Here is a 12,696-nt window from a genome sequence, read left to right on the forward strand (position 1 = left end):
TCAGTATGAAAGTGGGACTGTTCTCCAAACAATTTAAGATATTCAGAGCAACAGCCCTCATAAATTTTAGAGCTCTAAGAAATCAGAAACATGAAACTTTTATTTAAATAACATAGTCTTAATTTCTTTAATACAAACCCCACCCCCCCTAAAATCTGATGGAAACGACAAAGTTTTATATACTATATAAACAAGATTTGTCAGATTTGAAAATGAAAGTTAAAGTAATTTACACTTTGCTTTTTGCCCTCCAAGGACATTTAGATAAATCCAGATGATTCCACCTGTTATTAGTTTTTGTCAGTTTTATAATACACTGGGGGAAACTTTGCTATTTTACTTAATGGTACAGACAGTTTAATTTATCAAGTGTTTTCCATCAACTCCATTATTAGTGACAGCTAAAAAGTGATTCCATCAAAAGAAAGGAATTATGTTAGACTGTGGTGCAGTAAACCACATGTGGATTGCTTACTATAGTTCACCAGTTTTAAGAAAGTAAACATTCTCTGATTTGTTCATAATACGCTGAAGTTGCCTATAACACTGGTGTAGTAAAACAGCTAGTTCCTGTATTGTTATGGTAGGACAGATTCTGTAATATAAAGTTAACAGGAAAAATGCTCAGACATTATGTAGTGAAACTGATTCCGCAAAAAGAGCATTAAATAAAGGGGGGTGGGGATGGGGGGAACCATGCAGAAGAGACTTCTCTCCTCCCCAGCTGTTTCTGCTGCATTCATTCACTGCCATGCATCACTTGCCACACTATCAAGTGACTTCTTTCAGCTTTGGCCACAGAGGGTTCAAGTGAGAGGGCATCTCCCAGGAGTTCTGAGTCTCCACCTTCATCACCTGATGGAAAGAGGACAAGGCAGATTCAAGTGAGCTGAACACGCCAAACACCAGCAGGCAGAAGGGCCACCGGTTCAGCAGACCTGTCATTCCTGCTCAACCCAAAAAGCTGAGGCACAAGTTTCTCTCCCACCTTAGTGCACACAAGAGAACATCAGGGGAAAATATTATTAATACAAGCCACTGCTGAAACTGTAATACAAGATTTGTGAAAAGTGGCTGACTAGAGCATGTTGGAAATGAATCTTAAAACAATGACTTATGTACACAGTAACAGCCACATTGTGAGATGACTGACTGACAGACTTAGCCCTTCTCAGCAATGTAAGATCATCCTGAGAAAGAACGAAGGAATCTGAACGCAGACAGCAGCACACTAGGCTCTCCTATTCTTTTGGTGTTTTGTTTCTTCTTTCTTGTAGTTCCTTCCATTAGTTCTAACTCTTCTTTACATCATGCCTAGCATGAAAATACGTTTAATATGAATGTATAATTAGGGCCTATATCAGATTGCACACCATCTTGGGGAGGGGGGAGGAGAGGGAGGAGGAGAAAATTCAAAACTTAAAATCTTGTGGAAGTGAATGTTAAAAACCAAAATTAAATTATTTTTTAAAAACCAAATAAGCAAAGTCAAGCAAGATGAATCTAAAAAAAAAATTAAAAAGACACTGACATCTACAGGAATATAAAGCAAAAACAACTTTAAGCAAACTGGTTATGTATCTATCCCAAATGGACAGAGTTTGACTTATCTCAGACTCAAACTGTGACACGACAACTGATACGACGAGGAAGTTATAGCTATAAAACAGACAAATCACTAAACAAAACTGTGTGTGTTGGGGGGAGGGGAGGGTTTCAACAGCAGTGACAACATGGTTCTCTAATGGGCCAGATTTCCCGATTGGAAAAAGGAAATTTAAGTACCTTTCTCCAATACCTATGAAACCAAACCTGTTATGAGCCAGACACTCGTTAGTCACTTTAGATTTTCCTCCTATGATTGCTAGTGCACGGTGGGAATGAAGGCATGGAGAAGCTAGGTGAAAACGCAATTAAGATTTTTCTGCTGAAAGCAAAGCCAGCAGGTCAAAAAGCATTTGTTACTGTGTGCCAGACACTGTCTTTTCTTTTTCAAGTGTTTAAGTGCTTTTAAATAATGAGGTACCATGTTGTTAAAGATCATTTGCGGAGTTTTTCCACTCTTCTCCACCCACTCACTTCACTGTATGCTTAGCAGATTTATTATTGATTGATGCAACTAATTTTGGTATTACAGAGCACTGCCACTTCGAAATAATCTAATGATAACTGGCATATTACTATTCCAGGCAGGATCCCCAAAAAGGTCTGCATCAATGGATGCTGGAGACAAAAAGATGCTGCTAGAAGGTAATATAGTTCATGGAGATGACAGCTGGCCAGAAGAAAGCATTGAGATTCTTGGAAGAGCTGAAGAATAGGAAGGAAAAGGGGAGTATCTAAATAGTACTTGGACCGTTCCCTTTTTTAAACACCAACACTTCTCTTCGTGCACTCCCACGATGGCCTTTTCTTAGTCTATTAGAGTACAGAAGTTACATATTTTAAAGGCCTAAGAGAATAAAATAAAATTTCTTTAAATATTTATGGAAACATGGGAAGGCATTTATATTAATAATTAATTAACTGATGTTAAGAAGCAAAGTTTGGCTCTCTACACTTTACTTTTGTTATAATACAGTGGATCCAAATTGGCAAAGATGATAAAAGATGGAAATTCGTGCTGGAATGGTTATGGAAAGAGAAGCACATTCGTGAATTATCTTATGAAGTGATGAACTGGTAAAATCATTTTAGAAATCAATTTGAAAACATGCAATCTGGCCCAAGGAGGTCAATGTTTTTTTGTTTTGTTTTGGTTTTTCAAAAGGCCACATGGACACCAAAATATTTCTAACAACATTTTTTGTAATACCAAAGAACTGAAAGCAAAATAGAAGTCCACCAACTAGAGAATAAACAGGCTATATAGTCCAAGAATGTAACAGAATATTATTGTGCTGGTTAAGTAATAATTATTATGAGGAATAAAGAAAATCATGAAAACTTGTATGAACTGCTGCAAAGTAAAGTAACCAGGAAACCAGGAACATGGAAAAACATACAAATAATCACTATAGGAAAGTAAATTGGAAGAAAAAGTCTTCTTTCCAATCATCTTGAATTAAGTTTCGGAAACAAAGAAGCCATTTAGGATCAATTTCCCATTAGTAAAGCATGACAAGAAAAGCTCTAGGCTCAAAAACAAAGCACTAACTACAACCATGAAAAAATCAAGTAGTACTTACTAAGAACAGTCCCAGTTTTGAACTATTGACCTGTTTTCCAACCTATCTTCATGAGATACTGCCAACATCTACTTAATCTACTTTCTATCACTTTTTTTGGGTTCAACATGGGAAAGAATATTTAACTTATGGAGTGAAACTTGAAAATTACACTTTAAAAAATGATTTTAAAGTATTTAAGCATATATTCTTAATTATTTTAAAGTATACTTTGAAAGGTATTTTATTAATTTCTTCCTTGATTGGCTCTCTGCTTCTGACCAGCTACCATATGTCCTACCATGGTAAGGTTCTGAGATCTTTCTTGCAAAATGGTAGGTACTAAGGCGATGGTAATCCAAACTAAGTCAATTTCTTTCAATTCAGCAATGCACGTAGTCAACAACTGGAACAGGCTTCTACTGATATAAGCAAAACCAGGACGTTACCAAACTTCACAATGGACACCTGGAAATATCAACTCAAACCCCTGGCAGTTTCATATTCAAATCTGTGATTACATGTGACATATTTGTATTGGTGTATGCCTCCCAAAGTGCTAAACCTGTAATTCTGGATCAATTCATTCCCTAAAAATATAGTGCCTTCCAGCTATACAGTTTAAGCTTCATTCAATCCCTCCTGTGGCTTAATTTTAGGAAATTTCTGGTCCATAAATATTTTGACTGGTTCAAGATACTCATTTATTTATATTAAAATCATTCTACTTCAAAAAGACACTTTTTGCTTTAAGGAAAAATTTAAATTTTGTTACTAAGTTAAAGATTTAAAGTTCTACCCTTTACACCCAATACCTAGGGCAATGTCTCTGGACTTCATCTGTAAAACGAAGTTAGACTAGCTAACCTCAAAGGTTTCTTTCAGCTCTTTAGTTTTCAACCTGTGATCTTATTCTATAGAGATCTCCTAAATAGAATGGTTTCCTGGCATAATTAAGAAGATGGCCTAAATCATATTTGCACATGAAATACCAACAGAGATCTGCATACTCACCCATTCTGAAATCTATATATCCCTCTCCTCCGCTAATCACAAGCATGGACTTCAAGGTATTCTGGCTGGATTCCTGTGCAGGTGGCCCTGGCTTGTCACCTGCTAGTTCTATGCTGCCGCCACCGCTGCCACTGCCACCACCACTGCCACCCGCACCACTACCAGCAGCAGCACTTGGTGGGCTGACCACTTGACCTATTTCAGGTGAGAACAAAACTAAATGTTACATACGCCAGTTGATTTTTGCCATCAAACAGAAAAGCTAGATGTTTTCAGAGCATGCAAAAATGCCATCAATATGGTTTAGTGTGAGAATACCACCCTAGATATTCAATTCAATTCAACAAGCAGTTGAGTACCTAATATGTAATAAACTGGGTTTTACATTAGGCTTTCTTCTAGTTACTTCTTCAGTCCAATTATGTTCCTCTAATTACTGGAAAAAATGGAGTTCTCCATGAAGTAACAGACCCCATATCTTTTCACAAGTAAACATGTTTACATGCAAATACGCGTAGAAGTTTGTTTACGAGCGGGAATTTTTTTTAAGTTGACCAACTATGAAAAATGACAGTTTGGAAATGGCATAGCGAAATCTGAAAGCCACGTGAAGAGAATTATATGAACTATGTCTCAAGCAGAATCCATCTCACCTGGTACTGCAACAAAGAACTTGACAGCATCCCGGTGCCCATGGAAGCAGAGTTGGGCATGTGCCATTGAGCAATACGGTATAAATGTTCCTGGAGTTACTTTATCACTATTTTCATCACCATACACACGGATTACACTTCCGGGACGGTTTCCGGGTCCTACTGAGGTTTTATTTGCTAAAAATAGAAAACCAAATACCAAATATTTTCCCTTGAAAAATGTTGCTGGTGTGAGAGGTTATTGGTTAATCCTTATGGTATCATCTAAAAAGCTACAGCCATTGAGATAAAATGAAACAGAAGGGCAGCAATGCCAATTCAAGATAGAGCTGGGAAAAGAGAGCATGCTAGTTATTTTAAAGTACCTCAGTAAATGGATTAGGGGATTTGCTGGTCTAGCAGGTTTCAAAACTTCATTTTAAGCAAATCTTGTAAAAAATCCTTTTTTGTAAACTAAAAAGATCAAGTATTACATCTGGTTTTAAATTATGTTCTTTCTTTTGAAAAAAACAGATCAATTTCATAGCCTATAAAGCAGACTTCCAATGGCCAAGTGTATTTTTAAAAATAAAATCTGTCTTTAGAGTTAGATTGTTCTGCTTTTTACAATAAGTTCCCCCTCAGCAACAAGCAGCAGAATACTTCCCTCCTCTAGCCAGAAAGCAATGTAAAAAACAATCCAGCTACTATAACTTGCTGGCTAGAACTTATGCTGGGTAAGTTTAAATCAGCTAGACATACAAACCACCCCCACTCCAAGGACTAGTCAATGAATGAAAGAAACATGACTGATAACAGGAGTAAACAATGTAGATTAATGACAGCTTTAAGAGATGGTTTCATGTTTTTACTGAGAGAAAAACAAAGCCTGGATGGAAGTTCAGCTGCAACAAAAGATGATAACAGACTAAACTGCTGAGCAGACTTGGTGGCCATGTAGCAAACAAACAAACAAAGAGAAAACTGCTGCAGAGCAGTGACCAAGAGTGAATGGTATTAGGAACAAAGAAGGGGTATTTAATCTAAGTGAAACACAGCCTCATAGTGGCCATTAGCAGCCCGGAAATAGAATTTGGTTCAGGATCTGCACTTACCCCTCAGCCCCAGTAAACGTCCCTGGTGGAGGATTACAGCTACAGTGAGAAAGGAGGAAAGGGGAAATGGATAGGTATATGACAGTAGAGGAGAAGGAGAAAGTGAGTCACTTTCATGTTTTGGTATCTGATGAATTGGAGCTCTACAGCTCCTTACTAAATTAACAAAATCCCAAAAGGAATCCGAGAAAGCAAAACAAATGGAGGTTCTGGATATAGAAAAAAAATCAGCATGATCCTTAACACTACTCTAATTTCAATGAATGTGAATTGAAGGTTAGGAATTCAACACAGGCGGTTCTCTGTTATACCAGTTTTTCCCCTTTCGCTCTTTTTGTAAATATTACTGAATCAGGCTATGTCAAAATGAAACTGCCCCCTATTATTAAGTATTAAGGTGCACAAAATCTGGGATCCCTTACACAAAAATAAAAATGGCTACCAAGGCATAAACTAGAGAAGATGCTTCATTTAAAATATGACATTTAAAGTTACAAGGTTTGGCTTTAATTGACTGCCCTGATCACATGATTCCTATTAGTTCAGTTGCCAGAGAGCAACATGCTGGTTTTTAGCAGACAGGACATTCAGTTTACCAAAGACAGAGAGCATTCACTGTGTTTAAAAACTTTATCTTTTGCAAAGAAATGGACAATTCAGTACTATAAATCTATGCCTACCAACAGGGCAGGGAATTCAGAGTTTAGACATCAGGATCTTGAAGGGTTCCCCAGTTAAGGTGTTCGTTTTTAAGGTAGTAAGGGAAGGAGAACAGACACAACAATCTATTTATATTCTAAAACATCTTGTGGGTTTTACTTATTTTATGGAATGTGGCACTTGGCTGCCTTTCTTCTCTCCTTCCCCAGGAATCATAACTGAACGTGCAACATAAAAACACTTATTTAATGGATGAGCGATGCAATGGAACACAGTATGAGAAACACGCAATGCATGTGCTGTTCACTCCAATCACAGTGTGCCCAAACACAGCACACAACACACATTTTCAAACTTAAGAAAGGACCTATTGATTTATTTTTGAGGAATTTAATTACACTGTTTTCAAAAGTTTATATATAACCTAGATATATCTATATGGGAAATATCAAAATCTTTATTAGGGAATATTTTTAGATGTACATTCAAGTTATAAAGCTGAATGAGAAAAGGGAATAGCCTAAGAAAAAAGCCCTTTAAAAACAAGGGTCCTAAATCTGAAAGGAGGCCCAAGAGGAGCATGGGAGGATGGTGGACTTCTAATAGTAAAATAGATTCTTTTCACAATATTAATCCTGGTACATGAAAACTATTTACCCAGGAGATCATAAGTTTCATAGCTATATGTAGAAAATGGCTAGATTTTTGCCAGCAGTTTATTTCTGGAGTTACTATAGATGTTCTAGGACAACAAAAGGTCTTTCTTTACCTGAAATTTGGAAAGTAAACACTTTAAGATGATATAACTACTTCCTAAAACAATCCTATATACATTCCTGACTATTATCCAAAACATACTTACTTTCTGTTAGTGGGATGGAGATAATGACGCCGTTTCCTGTCCCCACCCACAAACGATTACAAGATACCATAAGAGCTGTGATTCTCACAAAAGAGAAGCCCAACTTTCCAGTACCTATACAAATAAAAACATTTTGTAAAATTATCAATACAGCAAGAAACATGTATTAAGCACCTATGTATCAAGACCTGTGGGAGATGCTGGAAGTACAAATACAAAAGTGAGACAGTTCTTGACCTCAAAGGGCTTACTCTGTTGGTAGATGCATGTTCAGAGATATGTACATAAAGCATATATGAAAAAGAAACATAGCGATGAGACGACAGAACACTACTTCTATCAGAGATAAAGAGAGAGGTATTCCAGGACTGCAGGACAGCCTTTGCAAAAACCATGGGGAAGAGGAAAAAGATCCATAAGGCTGAGATGCTGAGAGGGTGTGTGTGAGTTTGTGTGTGTGTTCTTTATGTATCAGTTACGTGTTTTCTCTTTTGTCGTCATTTCCCCTCCCTTTCAACACACATACAGGGCTTTAGTGACTGGGGGAACTTTCTGCAGAAGAAAGGCTCTGAGATGAGTCTTGAAGGAAGCCTAAGAATTGGGGGGAGTTCTTGAGGGGAGAGCACTCCAGGCATGGGAAGCAGCCAATGCCATGGGCCCGAGGCAAGAGATGAAGGACTGTGTTAGAGGAACACCAAGTCCCAAGTCATCCAGTAGAGCTAGATCTCAGTGTGAAGAAATAAAAGAGGGTAAGTAGATAGGAAAGGTAGGCAGGGGAGAGGGGAGAGTCAAGGATATGTCTAAGCTTGTGAGCATAGCTGACTCAAAGGATGGATCACAGACAATGAACAAGGGAACGCAGAGGCCCTCAAATCCAACTGTCCTCATTTGAAAGATGAGGAAGAGAGAAATTTTGAGAAGTTAAATGCTTTGTTCATGGTCACCTGGTAGCAGAGTAGCAGGAATAGGAATCTAACTCAGATCACCTGACTATCCACCCAGCATCCTGTCTCGGTACTATACTATCTCCTAGGAAAGTTATGGGGTTGGAGTGGGACAGCTTTAGGAGGAAAAATAAATGAGGGCTTGTTTGTTTTGTTTTTTTTTAATATGTTGAGTCTGAGCTGCTTATGAGACACCCAGGTGGAGATGCACAGCAGGAGATGAGATGAAAGCTGGACATGTGGATTGGGGAGTCATGTGCATAAAGATTCTAACTGAATCCACAGGAAATGGTGAGATCACCAAGAAACAGAGCCTAGAAAAAGCAGAAAGTGCAGGATTGAACAGCACATGGAAGAGGATCCTACTAAAGAGACCAAGGAGAATCCTCTGACAAGATGAAAAAGAAGCATGATGGGTGACATGAAAACCCAAAGAAGGGAATATCCCAAAAGGGGAGGCTGCTGTCAGTGTGAAATGCTGCTGAGCGGTGAAGGAAGGCAAGGGCTGAGAAAAGGATATGGTTTTTAGAAAAAAGAGCTCACTGGTGACCTCAGAAATAGTAGTTGCAGTTGAATAGTGAGGTATACATGAATGCTACATACAAATCAAGGCATTTGAATTGGTTGAACGTGGCACCTGACTCCCTGTTTTGTAACTAACCATATTTGAGTTTACCTCAAAACAGTCCACATGCCTAACATTGCAAGGTTAACAGAAAAGCAAATTCAAAAACTGACCAGCACTCCACCATCAACTGGAAAGGAAGGCACAGTTAAGCAGAAGGCCCAAACCAGGATTGTAGGCACAGTGGACAAGAGTGCTATATTTGGAGTCTGGAAGACCTGAGTTCAAATCCTGCCTCAGATACTGAACAGGTGAATCAACCAGGACAAGTCACTTAACCTTAGTCTCAGTTTCCTTATCTGTAAAATAGGAAGAATAATAGCACTTACCTGACAGGCCTGTTGTAAAGATATAAGATAACATATATAACGTACAGCACTTTGCAACAACCTGAAATTGTTACACAAGTGTCAACTATTGCCTGATGAGTCTTTTCATAAACAAAAATTACCTTTGCCTGGCAACACTTCTGGACTTTCCTTCTTTATCTGAAGCTATCTGAGGTTTGAACTAGCTAGAGAAAAGATAGCATTTTGGGACCTGTTGCAGATTAGCTTATTTCATTTTAAACAGAGGCAGGGAATTCATGTTTTTGCATTTCTAGATAATACTTGCAATTTTCTTTAGGTCCTGGAAGTTGATAAGAAAACCAATTGTAAAAAGGCACTTAAATAAAAACAAAACTAAAGCCAATATATTTATATAAAAGTTATCTCTCACCTATAAGAACAGCTTATACAAATTTATATGCCTTGATTCTCCACACAGGATTTTAAACAGTCTTAAACTAAAAACTCACCCTGCATAGCTATTATGGGGCATTGTTACAACATAAAGGAGACTTACCTAACATTTTGCTTACATAAGGTTCAATGTCCACATCCTGTAGATGCTGATATGTATGTGCATGATAGAGACGGAGGGTTGAATCCAAACGAATTGAGACCCACACCCCATCACCAACCCATGCCAGCTGTCTCACTTGGCTCTCTTTCCTTGGGTGGGCATCAAATGATTTCTAGGAAAGGGGATTCGATTGCAAGTTAGTTTGGCTATAAAGAAATTCATTTTTACAACTTTTTCAGGGCAGTTATGTTAGTCTTGTGCTCTAAAAGGTGGGCAGAGATTATCATTCACAAAAAGATGGTTACAGTTCTGGGACATGACTACTTCAAGAAAGAGCACATGCAAGTGTAGGTGATGACTGGACGTTGCATGTTACCTCAACACTGCACATTATCAAAGACATGAAAACCATATTAAAGATTTAAAAGAAAATGTTTAATTTCCCTAACTGTGAGACACAGTATTTTTTCTAGGTAAGAAACAGATGGAACAACACATGCCAGGAAACCACCCTTCCATCAAACGTACACAAGAACAGAACCCAGACATTTGGTGTATGACAATTAGAGAAGAACAGAATGTCAGAGATGGAGGGGCCTTTGTGACCACGCAGTCACACTCTTAGCACTGTGTGCTGGAAAGGAGAAATAACTAGTGACATGAAGATTAATGCTAATAAAAAGTCACGACCAGAACCTGTGTCTTCTGATGCTCAACTTGGTGCTCTTTTTACCTCTGCCTCTTACCTGTCTCCCCAATTCAGGCCCATGTGTGTAACTTTGGTCTGGGGAAGGAGAGGAGGGAGTGGCATGGAGCAGATGATGTCATCTACTTCAAAGACATAAACTTGAGGAAAAACTCCCACCACAGTCCTATTATGGCTTTATGAATTATACAGTAATCTAAGTTAGTAGAATGTCTGTACTTAGTTACCGGTCTTCAAGTATAGCCCCAACCTAAGACTGCTTTCCGTCTATTGCCTCTCAAGTAAGGATAAGCTGATCTGCTGATCTTTAGTTGTCTGGCCACGAGGTTATGAATTCTTTGATCAACCCATGGTCAAAATGGGTTCAATGTAATCAACTCAATGAACAGTAGGTATATAGTATATTCACACATATACATACATGTGTATGAGTGTATGTAGGTATATGTATATATGTGTGTACACACACATGTAAGTCTATTTGTGTATATATACACGTATATATATATATATATATATATATATATATATATATATATATATATATATATATATATATATATATATATATATATATATATATATATATATATATAGAAAGAGAGAGAGAGAGAGAGAGAGAGAGAGAGAGATGGGGAGAGAAAGGATGAGTCTGGGGGAGAAGAGCAGAAAAAGCAGTGGGGTTGCTAAAAATATCAATAGTTATAAATATAACAATTGCTGGTATACTCTAAATGGGAGATGTACATCTAATCATCACCTGAGGAACAGACATATTACAAAGGAACAAAAATCATATAAATCTTGATGATTACAAAATTAATAAGTGATTAAATCACTACAAATTAAACCAGGAAAAAAAAAAAAGGAAGCGATATCTAAATAGGAGGATAGGCTCATAGGTTCTCCTTGGACAGGTAAATGAAGATAAAATAGGGTTTACTGTTCACTCAAAGGCAACAATTTCATGGGACATTTGATCATTTCGTCATTAAAATGCTCATGTTATCACAAGCTTCTGCATTTGCCCCCACCCCACTCACCATCACCATCACCATCACCATCACCCCTAAACAAAAAAAGAATCACCTTGAATATAACTGCAGCTTACGCAACACCTGTTGCCGAGGATGAGGAACTACAAAAACACTAACAGGAAACTTGGCAAAATCTTCCAAATCACTTCTATGCAAAGGTGGGCATAGGTTAGGAGAAAAATATGCTGGAAAATCATGGTTCAAGAGGGATCTACAGAGACTAAAAACCCCATCATAAATACTTTCTTCAAGAAAAGTTCTAGGGGGTGCTCAATATAGTGAACACGAAGGAATATACCAGAAATGAAACTGGTTGGTTACTGGTGCACAGTCATTTCTAAATCATCTGTCCACGAACATCAGACTGCAAACTTTATTATGAAGCAAAGATAAAAATCACCAAGAGGAAACAAAATGAGGAAAAAGTAATTGGGAATCAGGGTAATTTCAACCTGACATTTAAACAAGACTTTGATGCTGGAAAAAGAAGAATAAACATGGACTAAGACTATCATCATTTAAGGCAGGTAATGTATGTAAATCAACTGCCACAATGACAAAAATGAACCTAGAAATCGCCTCAGACAGAAAAAGTGTGATCTTTGTGAATCTGAATATGGCAACAGAAGCTTAGAATATAAACTTGTTTATAAAACCTTACAAAGGAGGAGGATGGAAGATTATACGAAGTAATGGAGGGAGAAACAAGTTTAACCAGGCTTTAAGAGAGAACCAAGCAAGCCAAGTCATCCCTAAGGATAACTCGGCAAGGACCACGACAAATAGGTAAAAAGTAGGAAGACGTCTACATGTTCTACATTTGTATCCCATAATAACCTCCACATGTGAACTCTACCACCACAGTCCCATATATTCTACATGAAGAACTGGTGGCCAAAACAGTTAGAACAGACCAAGTGTAGAGAGGAGGCCTGCCTGAAGACAACTCCATTGTGTGCGCATCTACAGTGACTAGTCCTTGGGACATTTTAAAGAGAGGAAGACACCAAAAGCCAAGGGAAAATGCCAGGCCTTCATATCGGCACAAAAAGAAGACTGAGAAAATATCATGTAACTACCAACCCAAG

At 37.9% G+C, this 12,696-nt stretch overlaps 1 protein-coding gene across 9 annotated transcripts in view; it reads right to left on the bottom strand.

Moving 5' to 3' along the window:
• SPAG9 (sperm associated antigen 9) overlaps positions 1–12,696 on the bottom strand; it is a 155,815-nt gene that overhangs the window by 17,226 nt on the left and 125,893 nt on the right. For 3 of the 9 annotated variants that reach the window (XM_072646702.1, XM_072646705.1, XM_072646706.1), the window contains 5 exons: positions 9,866–10,037; positions 7,451–7,564; positions 5,929–5,967; positions 4,835–5,011; positions 4,182–4,376 (listed from right to left, as the gene is read on the bottom strand). In XM_072646702.1, the coding sequence (XP_072502803.1) occupies positions 4,182–4,376; positions 4,835–5,011; positions 5,929–5,967; positions 7,451–7,564; positions 9,866–10,037 (697 nt within the window). Of the gene's footprint in view, positions 1–82; positions 856–4,181; positions 4,377–4,834; positions 5,012–5,928; positions 5,968–7,450; positions 7,565–9,865; positions 10,038–12,696 lie in introns of those variants that run through there. The other 6 variants (XM_072646703.1, XM_072646709.1, XM_072646708.1 and 3 more) reach the window with 3 other exon arrangements.

The sequence above is a fragment of the Notamacropus eugenii genome, chromosome 2 (assembly GCF_028372415.1).
Source record: "Notamacropus eugenii isolate mMacEug1 chromosome 2, mMacEug1.pri_v2, whole genome shotgun sequence".
In the NCBI taxonomy this organism is placed as follows: Eukaryota; Metazoa; Chordata; class Mammalia; order Diprotodontia; family Macropodidae; genus Notamacropus; species Notamacropus eugenii.